Below are 18,356 nucleotides of genomic sequence, written 5' to 3'. Positions count from 1 at the left end.
ATGAAACTGTATAATAAAAAAAAAAGTTAGAACTCAAAAAAATGGAAGTTTAATAAAACTCCACATTAAAAAAACACATGTTAAGCACTTTCGTCAATAAGACATCATCGGAAACATGAGCAAAACAGAGGAATTGACCTATAAAAATACATAGATTGGTCTTATTATAGGTGTGTGTGTCAATCAGCTTGGTGAAATAAACACCAATCAGATGGAAAATGCTAATAAAATATGAACAGAGAACCTATCATGCCGCTCATCTTGTATAGTTCAGTAAGACGAAGAGGCCTGGGTGCTCATTTAAGTAGTTTATTACATACAAACAAATCAGGATGGAGGAGTGGAAACAAACTCAAACTGACTCATTACTTCACTCATACATACTTAAACTGGCTGCTCACTCAAAATGGCACTGCTGCGTGCATGTGCTCTGTACTTATATGCAAGTGCCAACTGACTGGAAAGCTTCTTAAAGGTAGAACACACACCCTGATCTACATCCTCCTCCTGAGTATTCTGTCATGCATTAAAAAATGACAATGGAATATGCATGGAAATTATACACACAAACACAAATAAAACATTCATGTCCAGGTTGCCATGTATCTTGGACTAGGTCTGGAAATACAACCTCATCTTGTAATGTAATAGTTAGGACTGGGTTTAGCAACAGGGACAGTCACTGGTGATTGTTCAGTTTCTGAGATGTCAAGAACAACATCCAGAACAGCAACAGATGCTGAGATATTTCCTTGAACAGGAACATTAACCAAGTTGCTCTGAGAATTAGAGTCTGTGTCACAGGCAAGGTGGTGCAACAATGGTTCAGACACTGGTAGAAGATGCCTCCAATTCCACCTAAATTCCATACCCTAGGATTCCAGGAGGTTTGCTTGTTTTGTCATAATAAGACTTCTGGGACAAATGCTTTTTTAGAAGTTGGGTTTTTACTGCTTTGTTGTTCTTAGGATCAGGCACCAGCAAATTCTTATTGATTGGTAATGTGGTTCTGGTTTGTCTTGACATAAGTCATTGAGCAGGCGAACCAAGTAAGTTGTCTTGAGGGATCTTTTGAATTTAAGCAAATTCAGAAAAACAATGGTATTGTCATGCTTAGCTTAACAGCTGTTTTGCACTTTTTACTACATGTTTAGCCAAGCCATTTGACTGTGGGCAGTCAGGGATGCTAGTAGTATGGACAAAGTCTCACACTTCTGCAAATCTCTTGAACTGCTGATTTGTAAACTATGCACCATTGTCACAAATAACTTTGTGCGGACTACCATAGACAGAAAAAATGTCTCCAACTTAGTAATGACAGCACTGGAAGCTAGATTAGGAAGGCAGTCAATCTTAAACCAATTTTAGTAAGAGCCTACTAACACCAAGTAATGTTGACCATTCCACTCGGAGATGTCTGTGGCTGCTGTTGACCAAGGTAGTTCAGGAATCTGGCTAAACTGAAGTGGTTCTTTTTGCAAGTGCAGTTTAGTACTATTACAAACAGAACAAGATGAAAGTACTTTCTCAATATCTTTTGACATAGAAAGCCAAAATACTAGTCCTCTCACCCTTCTTTTGACAGAATCAGTTCCTGGGTGGCCACGATGAAAAATCTTAATGTATTTGTGTTGTAAGGATATTGGAATAATGACTTTTGTACCTTTCAAGATGATACCATCTTCCATCAAAATCTCTTTGCTGTAAGGGAAATATGGTTATATTTCTAGAGGTAAACAAGAATGCTTTGATGGCCATCCATGACTGATAAAGTGGTTGAGCTTTTGATGAGTTGGCTCTGATGCTGTGTGATCTCTAAGCTCATCAAGTCATGTGGAAGAAAAATTATACACTTCCATGACTTCAAAATCAAGATTCTATTTGTCAACCATTTCTGTGGTATTTCTGGGAGAGCTGGATAAAGTATCAGCAAGAGAAAGACATTTGCCTTTTTTATAGACCATTTTGAAGTTGTACTTTTGCAATTTGAGCATCCTTCATTGTATTCTCACAAGAGCTGTGTGTATTGACTTTAAAATAGTAACTAGTGGTTGGTGATCAGTCTCTGTTTGGATAGGTCAGCTATAAATATAATCATAGAATTTTGAACATGCAAACACAATTGCCAAGAGTTCCTTCATAATTTGAGCATCCCAGTTTGGGTCAGAGTTCTTGATGCATAAGCTACATGTCTATCCTCTTGAAGAATGTATGCACCTAGACCAAACTTAGAAGCATCACAGGAAAGAGTTACTGGTTTGTTTACTTCATAGTATCTTAAAGTTGGTGGACTAGCAATTTTCTGTTTCAGGACATTAGATGCTCCTTGGTGTTGTTCTAAAAAGGACCAGGTTACATTTTTGTGTGTTAGCTCTCTTAGCAGGGTTGAAAGTTCACTGAAGTCTGGGATAAACTTGCCCAAATAATTGACCATGCCAAGAAAACTTTGTAAGGCTTGGACATTGTCTGGAGCTGGCATCTCAAAAATAGCAGTTTGCTTGGAAGGATCTGGTCGTAGGCCTGAACTGGTAAATAAATGACAGACATAAATGACTTCTTGTAGCCTGAATTAACATTTCTGAGGACTGAGCTTACGATTCACTTCATGTGCTCTTTTCAGAACTTTCCAGAGGTTTCTGTCATGTTCAACTTCACTATTACCTCCTACCTGAATATCATCTACTATAATAGCACAGGGATAGCCAGAAAAAATTTGTTCCATCGCACGTTGAAAGACTTCACTAGCAGAATTTATTCCAAATGGCATTCTCAGAAATCTGTACCTTCCAAATGGTGTTCTGAATGTGGTCAGCAATGAAGATTTTTGATCAAGCATCATTTGCCAAAATTAACTTTTTGCATCTAAGACAGAAAAATCAGTGGCATTTGGCATGAGGACAGCAATTCTGGGTTGGACATGGCCTTGTATGTCAGGCAGAAAACACATTTGAGTAGGCGGTATGCAACCGAGTACAGCTGGAGTTTCTTCAGTCGAGCTGCATAGGGCATTCTGCTTGAGGCCACTGATCCTCTTGGTGAGGTACTTCTGTGGTCTTTCCAGTTGTTGCAAGTATTTTGTAAGGTACATCCCAAATGGGGCATTTTACTCTATGATGGGTTTTATGAGTGATGCGTAGAGGGGCTCAATGACCTCTTTTGATCTGAATGCAAACCATTTTGTGATTAGATGGGCCACATAGAAGGATTTTCTAACCACTTTGGCAATGTGATTATCAAAGGAGAGGTTGCAATCTACTTCAGTCCCCCGGATCCCTTATTATGTCTTCCGTATTTAGGGGACCACCACCTATGTGGTAGTTTGTGGGTACTTTGTATTTTCCAAAGGGTAGACTATGCACTTTTTGGCATTTAGTTTGGACAGCAATGTTTGCTTTTGTTGTAAAGTTTGTTGATACTGGATGTCCATCATGGTAGCTTGTTTTTCCTTGGGGCTCTGGTTTTGATTCTTTCTGGTACAGTCAAGTCTATAGGTTCATAGGTTCATAGGTTCATACTAGGCTATCTGCCCGAGGGCATTTATAAGCCTAGCCCATAGTTTTGTGGCTTACGCCACCCCTTTAGTTTGGAGAAACTATGCCCATTATTTTGCTGTGCCTCTGTTGAGCAGTGACACTGAGGTAACCCCTGGGGTGTATCTGCGATCTCCCATCCATTGGTCAAGATTCCTCTTGAACAAGGCCAGCGAGGTGCTCTGCCTCACATAAACCGGGATTTTGTTCCACAGCATAGGGAGTCTTTGGGTGATGAATCTATCCCTCCAGCACGTCCTATTAATAACCGTGTCGAGGTTTAAGTCTCCCGCCCTTGTGGCTCTGAGGGATCTTGATTTTTTGAGATGAAGCATGTTCATCAAATCTGGGTTTGACATGGCCTTGTATGTCAGGCATAGGTCACCTCTGAGCAAGCGGTAAGCAACTGAATATAACTGGAGTTCTTTCAGTCGGGCAGCATAAGACAGATTTTTGAGACCCTTTATCCTTTTGGTGAGGAACTTTTGTGGCCTCTCCAGCTGCTGCAAGTGTCGGGTCAGATACATTCTGAATGGGGCATTGTACTCGATCATTGGTCTGATGAGTGATGAGTATAGGGAGACTATGACTTCCCTTGATCTAGATGTGAATCCCTTCATGATAAGGTGGGCAATGTAGAAGGTCTTCCTAACTACTTTAGCAATATGAGTGTCGAATGAAAGGCTACTGTCAACCTGGGTTCCCAGGTCCCTAACAACTTCTTCTGTGTTCAGGGGATTGCCACCTATATGGTAGCTAGGGGTAACCTTATTTTTCCCGAAGGGTATGACTATGCATTTCTTGGCATTTAACTTTAGGCCATGGCTCTGGCACCAGTTATCCGTTTCTGTGAGACCCTTCTGAAGGATATCTGTGTTGGATGTGTTTTAAACTACGGCGCCCAGTTTGCAGTCATCTGCAAACTTTGTCAGCCATAACCCTCCTGTGTTTGCTTGTACTTCAGAAAAGTAGATGCCAAACAAGAGTGGGCCCAGGACTGAGCCCTGTGGGACACCACTTGTGACAGGCTTTGAGTCTGACATGGCGCCAGCAACTCTGACCCTGTGGGTTCTGTCAGCCAGTTTGCAACCCATCTTGTAATGTATGGGTTTACATTTAAGTTGATGAGTTTTTCAATGATACCCGAGTGAGGTATTGTATCAAAAGCCTTCGCCAGGTCTAGGTAGGCTGTATGGACTGCCTTTCCCTCGTCAATGGCCTTGGTGACTGTTTCGAAAAAGTCAACCAAGTTTAAAAGGCATGATCTGCCTTTGACAAAGCCAAACTGGGCTGGATCCAAAGTCTGCAAGTTCCCTATGTCTTTATTTATGAGATCCACTATGATCCTCTCCATGGCCTTGCAGATAAGGCTTGTCAAGCTAATGGGACGGTAATTTCCAGGGTCGGTGGAGGCACCGCCTTTGTGGAGTGGGACCACAGTCGCTGCGCCACTCCTGGAGTGCGTATCCGGAGGTGAGACTAAGATTAAACAGCTGTCCTAACTGTGGGTTTAATTCCTCGTTGAGTTCATGGAGCACACAGCCGGGGACACCATCAGGTCCCATGGAAGCTGTGTTCTTTGCCTTGGAGAGAGCAGTTCTCACCTGGGCGTTAGAGATGTTTGGGTGGCTACAATCATTTGGTATAGATATCTCTCCTTTGGGGGGGGGAGAAGTTTGCACTGAACCTGTCAGCCAGTATGTTGGCAATGTCTGTAGGATCAGTAATCTTCACATCATTTTGAACTAATTCTGAGCATATCTGGGAGTTTCCTCCTAGGTTTCTGACATAGCTAAAGAATTATGGTTGTCTTTAGAGTCCTTAGCTATTTTTTTCTCAAAATTAGCTTTGGATGATTTTATGAGAGCTCTTAGCGTTTTACTTATAGTGATCAGCGGTGTCTTACCTTTTAAGGATTTTGCTCTATCTTGTAGTAGCTTTCTCCTTTTGTTGTAGAGTTTGTTTATGGCTGGGGTCCACCAGACTGGACGCTTGTCTTTGGTACAAAGAGTCTTTGTTTTGCTTGGGATTGCCTGATCCATGCAGCCCTGCAGGTGCTGGTAGAAGGCATTTGTAAGTGATTCAGCGGTTTGAGTAATGTTAACCGCCGGCTCAGGGGCCTTAAAGGAGACCACACTAGTCTTTAGAAGTGTGAAGTCGGCTTTCGAGAAGTTCTTTACTGTGGTCTTTTTCATTTCGTGCGGGGGCGGGATGAGGACCTCCAGCGAGATTAGTTTGTGATCAGATCTCACCAGTGAGGGGTATACTTCCGGCGTTGAACATTGTGCTCCCATGTTCGTGATGATGAGATCAAGTATGTTTTCTCCTCTTGTGGGGATGGTGACTAGTTGTTCCATGGCATTTGAGTTTATGAATTCCAGGAACTTTTGGGCTAGAGTGTTTGGGCTTGAGTAGTGTTCCCACTCTATATTAGGGTAGTTGAAGTCACCTAGTATGATGGTGTTCGGAGATACCATTATCCCCTCCAGTGTTTTCAGGAAGGCCATATGAGGTTCCTGAGTTTGCGAGGGTGGCCTGTAACATGCTACAAATTGCAGAGCAATCTTGCCTATGGTTAATTGCACCTGGATGGTTTCCGAAGCATCGTGCGATGCCACTAATCTTGAGGTGTGGGTGTCCTTGATGAATATGGATACCCCTCCTCCTTTCTTGGTATTGTCCGGGTTTTGGGGCCGGAAAGCATGATATGAGGTAAAACCTGATAGTGCTGGGGTGCTCTCAGGAGCCTTGAACCAGGTTTCTGTCACAGCACAGACATCGATGTTCTCCATACTGAGAAGGGCCTCGAGTGCGTGCATCTTGAGGTTGAGACTTCTGGCATTGAGCAGCATTACCCTTAGTTTTTTTTCTTTGTTTTGTTCTAGGGTGGTAGGTTTAGAATTTGAGCCTTGCCTAAAAAGGCACTATGGGGTGGCAAGAGCCTTTGCCAAAATCCAGAATCCCAGGGTGACAAGTGCAAGCCGTCCCTTGCAAAGCAGCGTGGCTTGTCCAGCATGTCATCCCAGGCAGACAGACATTGGATCCCCTTTGAATGACACCAGAGTTTAAGCCAATTGTTAAAGCTGATCATCTTATCTCTGTATTGTGGCATCATTCTTGGTGAAGGTAGGATACTGCTCAAGGTCAGGGTCATACCTGCTTGGGCTACATAATCAGAGAGCTCCTCTATGTCTCTTTTCATGTAGTCCAAGGAGGTACGTCTCAGGTCGTTAACACCAGCGTGGACAATGATTGAGTCGTACTTGTACCTGCTGTTGAGAGACCTGAGTGCATGTGTTATGTGGCGGATTCTAGCACCCGACAGGCAGCTTACTGTGACCTTCTCCTTACTCAGTCTGGTGAGCGGGACGTCAGTGTGTCTGACTATGGAGTCACCAATGACTAGTGTGTCTGGCATTGTGTTTGGCCTTAAGGGCTGTGACTGCTTGACACTCTGACTGTGTGGTCTATGTGTTGCAGGTGTTGTGTTCTGAGGTGGTAGTTGTTTGGGTGTCTGCTTTGGTGGCCTCTGCTGTTTTGGTAGATTTTTGATCAGAGCCTCCGAGTATGTCTTTGTGTGTTTATGTGTATGATTTGAGGTTGTGATGGTATTATGTGAGACTGGGTCTATAGTGTGTGTGGTTACCTTCTCCTCCTGTCTGGTCATGCCAGTCCTATGTTGAGAGAGCTCAGCCTCCAGTTTGGCCGTATAGTTGCATCTCTCGCATGTATTTGTGTTTTGTGGGAGGAGGAGAGGGTTGTCTGTGTACATGAGGCAATTGTAACATTGCCTCAATATTCCCAGGTTCACCAGCTGAGCAGGAGAGGACATTAGCAACTGATCCCTCGACATGCTAGAAGGAATAGACAGAAAAACTTAAGAAAAGGTTCTGGGGATGTGGGTGACCGAGAAATGGGGTTTGCTTTTTTGGGGTACTTTCTATAACAAGAGTGCTGTATCGAGGTGATAAGTACTGTAGGTGCAAGTGCTTCGCTATACAGATAGAGAATAGTCTACTTGGGAGTCAAGTAGAGATAATTTATAGTTGTAGGATACACTAAATAGAACAGTAGTATACTTTGAGGAAGGTAGTTTTAAGGGAAAATTTGAAGAGTGGACTTTAGGTAGCCCTAATAGTTTAAATCTGTTTAACCGGCGCTGCCCTAGTGTGCAACGGTAGCAGGTCCAGCTAAAGCAGCTTAACGCTGCTTTATAGCAGGGGCTGGGAAAAACAGGAAATGACCCAAAATGGCCGACAAATTACTAGTTGCTGCTTCTAACCACTCCTCTGAGGACAAACAAGCAGCTCAGTACTCCCCACTCCCACTGGTGAGTAAAGAAACTACCTCTGGCCACACAAGAAAATGGAGGAACACAGAAACCAAATACAAAGCCCAGGGATCAGCAAAATCTGATCACTGGAACAACTAGCTAGGAAAGTTTAGGAAAGGAGAAATATTTTTTTTTTTTTTTTTTTGCAAACAGACAGGAAAAAATGCAGTAAATGCTTTGTTTTCGATTAAATTGCTATCAAAGGCTGGTACACTTGAGTGTATTAGCCTGTTTGTTACACCTATGCAAGTGATTGTACAATTTCGACTAAATTGCTATCAAAGGCTGGTACACTTGAGTGTATTAGTCTGTTTGTTACACCTATGCAAGTGATTGTACATGGCTTTAGTGTGAGTTTCAGTGTAATTACCACTTCCAGCTAAGGGTTTCCATAGGTGGCATGTTCATCAGGTTAGCCAGAACAGGCAAAATTCAAGTAAGAAGACTTGGCCAAAAGCTTCAAAAAAATTCTTTCTGAAACCCTAAAAGGCTATTTTTTTTTTAATTGGTCTGTTTAATCCCTAAAAAGGGAGACACTGGCATTGTGGGTAGACTCTACTATGAAATTTTCAAATCAAGAGCTAAGAACTTTAAATAAATTTCACAGTTTAATGCATGAAAACACAAACCAGTCCCCAAGCAATGAGTGTTCCACCAACAAAGCCAGGAATGAACACCAAAACTTAGAATGGAAAACTCTGCCAGAGTTTTCCATTCTACATTTTGGTGTAAATTTCATTTCACAGTTTACTAAACTTTGTCATAACACATCCAAAATTATGTCAGTACAGGTCAGATGTATTATTGTAAAAGGTGTTCTTATTCTTAAATTTACTAAATCTATTACTGCTGTTGGCACTTCAATCTACATCTAGAAACGCTGATCTAGATTAAATAAAGAAAATAGATTTAGGTGTAATTCTCCTGGAAGACTGCACTCACTGCATCTCCTTGGAAAAGTGTTGCATCCTGATAATATGGCACTTAGGTGCTTTCCATAATAGTGCTTTAAATTTCATGCAGCTACACCAAGGACTCTGTCCATCTATCGGAAGATCCTTATAACATTACACTGGAAACCTAAGGTGAGCTACTATGTCTGTAATGAAATTTCCCATCCCAAGCTGATCCCTAAAAATCTGCACAAAAGCATTTCACATCTTTTGGTCCAAGCCATTATGTTCCTTGTCAGCAGAGATAACAAATATGGCAATGTTCTCCAATTTTGCTAAAGCCATAAAAACTCTCTTACAAAAGATACAAAATGTAAATGGAATGCACACACAACTAAAACTTCCTGTGTCCAAAGTTCTTTGTTATTTAAGTCAAGGAGACAGCACAGCTGTTATATATCATGAGATTTTAACAGACTTGTCTCGTGTCTTGATGGCAAGTATTGTCTTCCTGAAGAGTATTTCAAAGATTTGACAATTACAGATATTTTCTTTGTCATATTAAATGAAGATGTGTGTTCTGAAACATGTACATGAATTTACTACATGCAATTCATTTCTTTTAATTACTTTTTTGTCAGCTTTATAGATAATTGTTGGCATTTTGTGACTTTATGCCTTGTTCATGATTGGAATGGTTCTCTTGAAGAGTATCTTTACCCAGCAAGCAAATAAAAAAAAATAAAATAAAATATATATGCTTGTACTGCAGCTGAATGATGAGGGCACATTTTATGGTTCCTTTCTGTTTCCATTTCTACACGTTACTGCCTGTATGTTTCTTCTTTTTTTAACAATGTCATGTTTGAAAATGGGCTTTGACATTCCAACACATCTACCTACTGAACAAATAAAATAAATACAAGTGCAACCTTAAACCCTGGAAGTATAAGAAGGAAACGTTGATTATTTCTACCCATTCCTGAAGTGGGGAATGGGGCCAGGATTGGATGGAATGAAAGGGAGGGAGGGAGAGATTGTGTGTGTGTGTGTGTGTGTGTGTGTGTGTGTGTGTGTGTGTGTGTGTGTGTGTGTGTGTGTGTCAGAGAGACAGTGAGTGAGAGAAACCAGAAATCTCTGAGCATAAACGAAAATAGTGCAAATATCAGTCATAACTGCTGGCTTACTAAAATATTTTCATCTGCAGTCCTGGATACTAGAATCCATTTCTGTTGTACAATGTGTATCTCTAAGTATTTGAAAGAGCACTAACATTTTCTCCCTTTCACTTGCAGTTGGATAAAAAGGCGACTTTGAATAAATATGTGGAGATAATTAAACTTCCCTTTTCCAGTTCTAATGCAGAACCAGGACAAGTGTGTAATGTTGCTGGATGGGGCATGACTGGTGACACCACATTTCCTGACACCCTGTATGAAGTTAATGTAACTATCGTGAGCAGGCATTACTGTTTGAAATATTTTGATGAAAAGATCATAAAAGGCAGTATGATTTGTGCTGGAGAAAATGAAAATGCAAAGGATTCCTCACGGGTAAATAAGTAACCTTTTTTTTTCATATTGAGATTAATTCACATTTTCCTTGCAGCTGCACAGAAAGGTAATTCAGACGTGCTCGGTGCAGTTGGTCTATTATCTGATTTAGGATTAAAGTTGTGGAAGTGTGTATTGTTCAAAGAACAACAAAAGATCACCAAGATAAAGGAACGGCACTTAAACAAAAAACAATATCTAAATAAAGTGCCAGGCCACCAAGGCTGTAGGTTATTTGATGTATTCCACGTAAAGTAAAAATAAAAATGGGTAAGTACTTCAATCTGACGAGACAACTATGCTATAGAAAGGGAATATTAGGAGGGCTACTGGAGTCCCAGCAGCAAGGCACTAATCCCTGTCGAAGGTGTAGTTGTATACAATCTGGTATGGTTTTTAAACATCCCCACTTAAGTTTTTCTGTTGAGTATATGTTTTATGTAGACTGTTCTACAAAGAATGTAATTTGGCATTCTGCACCCTCTATTATGCTTTTCATACAGGAAAAAACAATTGTTCCTTTAATTTAAGGATTTTGGAACACTTGACATTAGGAATGGGCGGCAGGAAAATACATTGGCACACCATGTGGAGTTATGGAAAATCCCATAAGTGTAAGTTTCTGGCACTGGATGTAGTTGAAACTGATATCAGGGGCAGGAATCTTAAGAATATGACAGAGACAGGGAAACAAGCCTGGATTTTATCACTTCAAGCAGATAGGTTTCCAGGACTAAATTAGGTTGTTTCCTTGAAGCCTATGTTGAAGGCACGCTCACTCCCACATTAATGTGTGCATATATTTTTCACATGAATCTTTTAAAGTTTTGTACTTTGGCTGTAAGTATAATGCCATTATGTAATGTAATTTATTTTTTTATTGGTGTTTGAAAAGGTTTTTACATGTTGTTTGTAACAGGAAATGATGTCCCAGTACTGTTGCTATATAGATGGTTCCTATTTTTAATGTGATTTTCTGATGAAGCGATCTATTGTATCGCAAATACGCTTACCCGTTTTTACTTTTACTTTTAGCTTGAATAAATTAGTGACCTACAAGTGTGTACTGTTGTTGACTGCTGTACTGACAGTCATTTAGCTGCATGATACAATGTAAATTAATTGAGATTATTGATATGTATACACATGGCTGCATAATATTTTGCAACAAAATAGATACACCAAACTATATTATTTGTGCTGAGCACATGTTAAATGACAAGGCTCATGTAAAATACATGAAAAGCATTTACCATTAGGTGACCTTTCTACAACACAAGCCACATTTAATAAAAATAGCACATTGTACAGTTTTTGAATGTTCTTTATGTCATGGAAACATTATTACACAAGGCATTCACATTGTCTACAGGAATATGCATATAATAGGTATGCAATCTATTTGTTTCTTTAATAAATTAATTGACTAATATATGTTTTATACAATGTCCTACATAGATGTTCCTATGCTAAATAATGCAGTTTTTTTAAATAACATTAGTAATAAGTAGGTTGCATTATTAGTTGTCATGAAATGCAAACATGTATTATATGGATTGTACTGTATGTAACTTTTTTAAACTAAGGTAACAGTGTATTACCTTGGATCATTTTATGCATTTATAAAATGCATGCATTGTTAGGTTAACAAAATAGACAATATTAATTCAGTTCACAATAAATGAATGGACTAAAATGAACAAACAAAGGTCTAATGGAATCACAGTTCCAGCTAATCATATTTAAGTCTTCATTTCCATAGTTATTTTGGTGAAGTGTATATGTTCTTACAGTTCACAACATTTCTGAACAGCGTTAGGAAAATTATCATAATCACCACAAATATGAGCACTAACAACGCACATACAAATGCACAAACACACACAGGTCAGTGATTTGTATAAAGTCTGTTTTGATAAGAGGTCAGAGGCCAATAATATCATCATTTTGAAAATGAAGGAATTAAAGGGATTTAGCAATAGACAGTCCATTTACCAAAGAAAGACAATGCTCCTTTGTACAGTAATACACAAATCTCCATTCTAATAGTCACATATTTCAAGTAGTCTGTAACTGCACATTTGTACTGCTTCACTAAAAATAGCTGTCAAGCTGCAGGAACTAACAACATTTTATAACTAACAATTGCCAAGGCTCTTTTGAGTATTTGACTAAGTATTTCATAATGCCCATGACTTCTGTTACGTTAAAGGTTTCCTAATTGTGATCACACAAATCTAGACAATGCTATGTTATTCATTCCACTTATATGTTAATAATTAAGGAAATAAGAACACATTTCAAAACATGTGCAGTTAACTGACATCCTGTTCAGGACTGCCTTCCTCCCTTATACCTGCTGCTTGCAAGGACAGGTTACAGCTCCTCATGAAATTGAGATAAAGTAGATAATATAGCAATAACCCATGCCTGGGTGTGGATAATGCTGGATTTACCCGCGGTTGGTGTGGTTTGGTCACGAGGGTAAAGCTCGAGTGGCCAAACAAAGCCAATCGTGGGTAAATCCAACATTACCCACACCCAGAAGTGGGTTATTGCTATTATACAATGACATTATTTAAAAAAAAAAGTAATTACTTTTCTTAAATAATGGCATTGTATAATGCCACCTTGCTGCCCTTCCGCAGCTGTCTGGTATTCTGCGGCAGTTCTGATGGACTGCGCATCCATATACCTACGCAGTGCATCAGAGCTGCGGGCAAAAGCAATGGAGAAAGCAAGATCTCCATTGCTTTTTACAAACTGTTTTGCTATGTTAAATGGATTTAACATAGTGAGACAGCTTTAAAAAAGCAACGGAGAATCTCCATTGCTTTTTTAAAGCTGTCTCGCTATGTTAAACCCATTTAACATAGCGAGACAGTTTTGAAAAAAGCAACGGAAAAAGAAAGATCTCCATTGCTTTTTACAAACTGTTTTGCTATGTTAAATGGGTTTAACATAGCACAAACAGATTTAAAAAAAGCAACGGAGAATCTCGTTGCTTTTTTAAAGCTGTCTCTCTATGTTAAACCCATTTAACATAGCGAGACAGTTTTGAAAAAAGCAACGGAGAAAGCAAGATCTCCATTGCTTTTTACAAACTGTCTCACTATGATAAAGGAGTTTGACATAGCGAGACAGCTTTAAAAAAAGCAACGGAGAATCTCCGCTTAAAACAAGAGTTATAGTAATGGAAAAAGTCCGGGCGACCAGACCTTTTTTCCATTACTATAACTGATTTACAACATGCAAACTGACCAATCAGCATGCACGTTTTTGAATATTAATGGGGGGGTTGTTGTGTAATGAAAAATAATTAATGTATGAATAATTCAATATGACAAATTAATTCCAAAAAAAAAAAGAATATGAGATATTGGTTATACCTTTGTAAAATATGCACAGAAAGTATTCATAGTGATGGAAATATTTTTATTATAGAAAATTGTGTACAAAAAAGGTTAGTTTTTAAAATGATCCCATTACATTTAGAAAGAACCTTGAACTGAAAATAATACAAAGTGAGCTCAGAACAGATATATTAGCTGGCACAGGATTCAATACATAGGGTACAGAATTTCAAAAAAAGGTGCAACTGTTTTTCTAATTGATGGAATTATTGGTAGAAAGATTACAGTTTGTCACAATAAAACTCTCAGATTATGGAGACTGTTGAACTTGTTTAAATTCCAACTATTGGTATTTCATAAAATAATTGGAAAATTATACAGATGTTATGAGTGTAAACATATGGTAATAGTCATTAAGAAAGCAACATTACAGAAACATATGGCAGACTTCCATAATATGGAAGCTATCCCATCCTATGTACTAAGTGAATGTGATGTTTATTTGATGGACAGACAGAATGGGTATCCAGGTATTATTCTTGTATCAGTAAAATAAATGTTTATGTTTCTTTGAGAAAGTTGAAAAAGATTTTTTAGCAAATTTATTAACATCTAGGGACATTTAGGAATGACTGTGCCTAATTATACAAATTTATATATATACATATATATATATATATATATATATATATATATATATATATGGGTCTACTTGAGTTGACCGAGACGCCACTTTGCCGACACGCAGAAGACCGAGACCAAACCACCAAAAATGAAGGTGATCGACAAGGTGAAATCCTGACAGCAGAAAGACCGACATGGGAAATGTGTGAGCGCGACTCGGTAAGTGTGCAATAGTGAGGGATTTAGGGTTAGGGAGCGGACAGGTAAGTGTGCGATAGTGAGGGATTTAGGGTTAGGGTGCGGGAAAGGTGAGTGTATGGTAGTGTTGGACTTAGGGTTTGGGTAAGGTAAGTGTGTGATAGTGACGGAGTGTAGTTTAGGGGCGGGTTAAGTGAGTTAGGGTTAGGGTGTGGGTAGGGTGAGTGTGCGATAGTGACAGGCTTTATGTTTTAGGGTGGGTTAAGTGAGTTAGGGTTAGGGTGCAGGTAGGGTAAGTGTGCGATAGTGATGGACTTTAGGTTTAGGGGTGGGTTAAGTGAGTTAGGGTTAAGGTGCGGGTAGGGTAAGTGTGCGGTAGTGTCAGACCTTAGGGTTAGGGTTTGGGTTAAGGTTAGTGGATATGTTATTGTGTGTAATGTGTAGTTTACGTTTTGTGTGTCGGTGTAATGGTGTTCGGTTTTGTGAGTTGTCGATATTCTGTGTTTTCGGTTGTTTGGTCTCGGTGTTTTGCGTGTCAGCAAACTGGTGTTTCGGTCAACTAAAGTAGATCCATATATATATATATATATATATATATATATATATATATATATATATATATATATATATAGGGTTTATATTAGATCAGCGAATGCTGACTGATCGAACTTATGTAAGCAAAAGCTTACAATCTGGAACTGTCAGAACAGCGATTTTTTTCCTACGGAAAACAAATCGCTGATCCAAAACACATACACACAACACAAGTACACCAAACAAACAGCAATCCACACACATACACCTAAACTCTGACACATAACCCTTCACTAAATTATACACACACCACTAACTACCCACTTACCTTAACCCAAACCCTAACCCTAAGGTCCGTCACTATCGCACACTCATCACACCCACTTCCTAACCCTAACTCACCTAACCCACCCTAACCCTCACGTCCACACAGTTGCACACATACCTAACCCACGCCCTAACCCTAACTCACCTAACCCGCCCTAACACTCACATCCACACAATCGCACACTTACCTGAACCCGACCCGTAACTTTCCACCACAGCACTGAAAATACCAAAGCAACAGAAATGGACAACCAAATTCTTTTCCTAGGAAAAAATGTGGGTTTCTGTTGCTTTGATATTGTAAGCTTTCGTTTACATAAGTTCGATCAATCAGCATTCACTTTTTTAAGCGTTCGCTGATCTAATATAGATGCTATATATATATATATATATATATATATAGATATATAGATATATATATATATATATAGATATATATATATATATATATATATAGATATATATATATATATATATATATATATATATATATATATATATAGATATATATATATATATATATATATATATATATATATATATATATATATATATATATATATATATATATATATATATATATATATATATATATATATATATATATATATATATATATATATATATATATATATATATATATATATATATATATATATATATATATATATATATATATATATATATATATATATATATATATATATATATATATATATAGGGTCCCCTTCGGTAGATCGAATGTTTACACGTTCGAACCTCATATGGTCGAGGCCATATGTTCGAACCTGTAAAAGTTTGATTGGACTGAATGGAGATCACAGTGCAGAATGGGAAGCTTTCCATTTTCTGCAATGTAGTGCGATCTCAGAGTTGGTATATTTAAGTAGGGGGGTGCGGGGACGCAGACGTCTATTTTTGTTTTTTGTAGTTTTTTTTTACTTTTTGCTTCAGTGTTCGAACTTTTACAAGTTTGAACATATTGTCTCAGCCATATGTGGTTTGAATTTGTAAAAGTTCGATCTACTGAAGTAGATCCACATATATATATATATATATATATATATATATATATATATATATATATATATGATAAAATAGAGATTACTCATAAGTGAGCTATAGTATTCTAGATTGGAATTAATTTCTCACTGAAATGGAATTTGTAACATCTTGTTTAGAATTTAGTGTAAAAATTAATCAGGCTGGAGTACATTACTCATTTTTATACAAAGAATTTCAAAATTGTGGAATATGTTTGTATAACAAATTTAGGCTGCTAATGCTACTAATACATAAAGAAATGAGACACACTCAATAAAACATATTAATGATACCAGATCAAATTGCAGTCTCCTGGGCTACATTTAAGAATTTCAAGATTGTTAGTGTATCTGTGCTATCACTGTGGAGAACATGGAGACATATCAAGCTACTGAGATATGTTCATTCCACAAGATGAAATCCAAATACAAATAAAAAAGAATATGGATGAATTTGCAGTAATGTGGGAAAATGTATGATATGGTGAATTTTAAGGAGACTAAACATATTTGAAATAGAAGACACTGATTCCACTTGGCATGAATTCATTAGAAATTATATTTTTTCACCAACAAAAGACTTGAATTCATTAGAAGATGTAGCTTTTTCATTAAAAAACTAAATTTTAACAAAGTGATAATAAGACTTATCCCAAGGAAAGTAAAAATGTAAGACACATTTCATATGGGCTTTGCCTGTACCATTATATTGCTTGACTAAAAACTGTTGTCAAGCTGCAGGAGCTAATAAATAACTAAAAATTTCCAAGGCTCTTTCGCGTGATTAAATATTTTATAATGTCCATGATTTATGTTATTAAGTTAAAGATTTCCTAATTGTGGTCACACAAATCTAGACAATGATTTGTTATTCATTACACTTACATTAAATTATTAAGGGAAATGGTATCACTATATGATTTCTTAATAGCATAAAACATGACCTATCAGGGCTTCTAGAATCATTATTTAACTGTAGCCTCAAAACAGGCTTTATGCCTATTGAATGGAGAACAGCAACAGTCATCCCTCTGCACAAAGGAAGACCATCTATAGGCCCTGAAAACTACAAACCCATAAGTCTCACTAATCTCATATGCAAAGTCATTGAAAGAATTATCATGCAGATGATCAATAATGACACAGGAAACCTCCAGACACTGGACCCAATCCAGTTTGGTTTCAGCAAGGGCAGGTCATGCCTACTCAACCTGGTGAACTTATTTGAGAAGGTCACCAAAGGAACTGGATGATGAAAAAATGGTTCACACTGCCTACCCTGACTTGACCAAGGCATTTGATGGAATACCCCACTTAAGCATTGTTCACAAACTCAACAGGTTAGGTACAGACCCTTATGGCACTCAGTGGATAGCAAGCTGGCTCACAGACAGGACCCAGGAAGTTAGAATTGGGGAGTCCATCTCTACTAAGAGGCCAGACTCCCTTGGGGATCAGTCCTGGGACCACTCCTTTTTCCCATTTTCTTCCCTGAAGTCAAGACCAATGACAAGGGCCTCTGGCTGACCAAATTTGCAGACAACTTCAAATTGGGAACAGTCATAGAATCCCCCATTGACACTAATGTTCTCCAGGAAGGGCTGCCACAGACAAATAACTTTTATCAGTCATGGACCAAACCTAAATGCCAATAAATACATAACAGTATCCTTTGGGAAGTCATCCACCATTGGTAACTATCATACTGACAATACATTCCTAAACATCGCCCCAAAAGTTAGGGACTTGGGGACTCGGTCAGTAATCTAGCTTTTGCTCATCATGTGTTTACAGTAGTGAGGAAATCATTTTATGTTATGCAACTTATAAACACATGTGTAGCATCTACATTCAAGGAGGTCATCGTTCGACTGTATTCAGAATTCATCAGACATATCATTGAGTACAATGCCCCATTTGTTATGTACCAAACCAGGCACACCCAACAACTGGTATGTCCACAGAGGT

General features: G+C 38.4%; 1 protein-coding gene across 1 annotated transcript in view; it reads left to right on the top strand.

Moving 5' to 3' along the window:
- LOC122787186 (mast cell protease 1A-like) overlaps positions 1 to 18,356 on the top strand; it is a 148,302-nt gene that overhangs the window by 69,260 nt on the left and 60,686 nt on the right. Inside the window, exon 4 of the mRNA XM_044053773.1 lies at positions 10,052 to 10,309. Coding sequence (XP_043909708.1) covers positions 10,052 to 10,309 — 258 coding nt within the window. The remainder of the gene's footprint in view (positions 1 to 10,051; positions 10,310 to 18,356) is intronic.

The sequence above is a fragment of the Protopterus annectens genome, chromosome 13.part0 (genome assembly GCF_019279795.1).
Source record: "Protopterus annectens isolate FY-2018-M chromosome 13.part0, PAN1.0, whole genome shotgun sequence".
Lineage (NCBI taxonomy): Eukaryota > Metazoa > Chordata > Ceratodontiformes > Protopteridae > Protopterus > Protopterus annectens.
The sequence above is the reverse complement of the archived record's forward strand: the minus strand, read 5'-3'. Positions and strand labels throughout refer to the sequence as shown.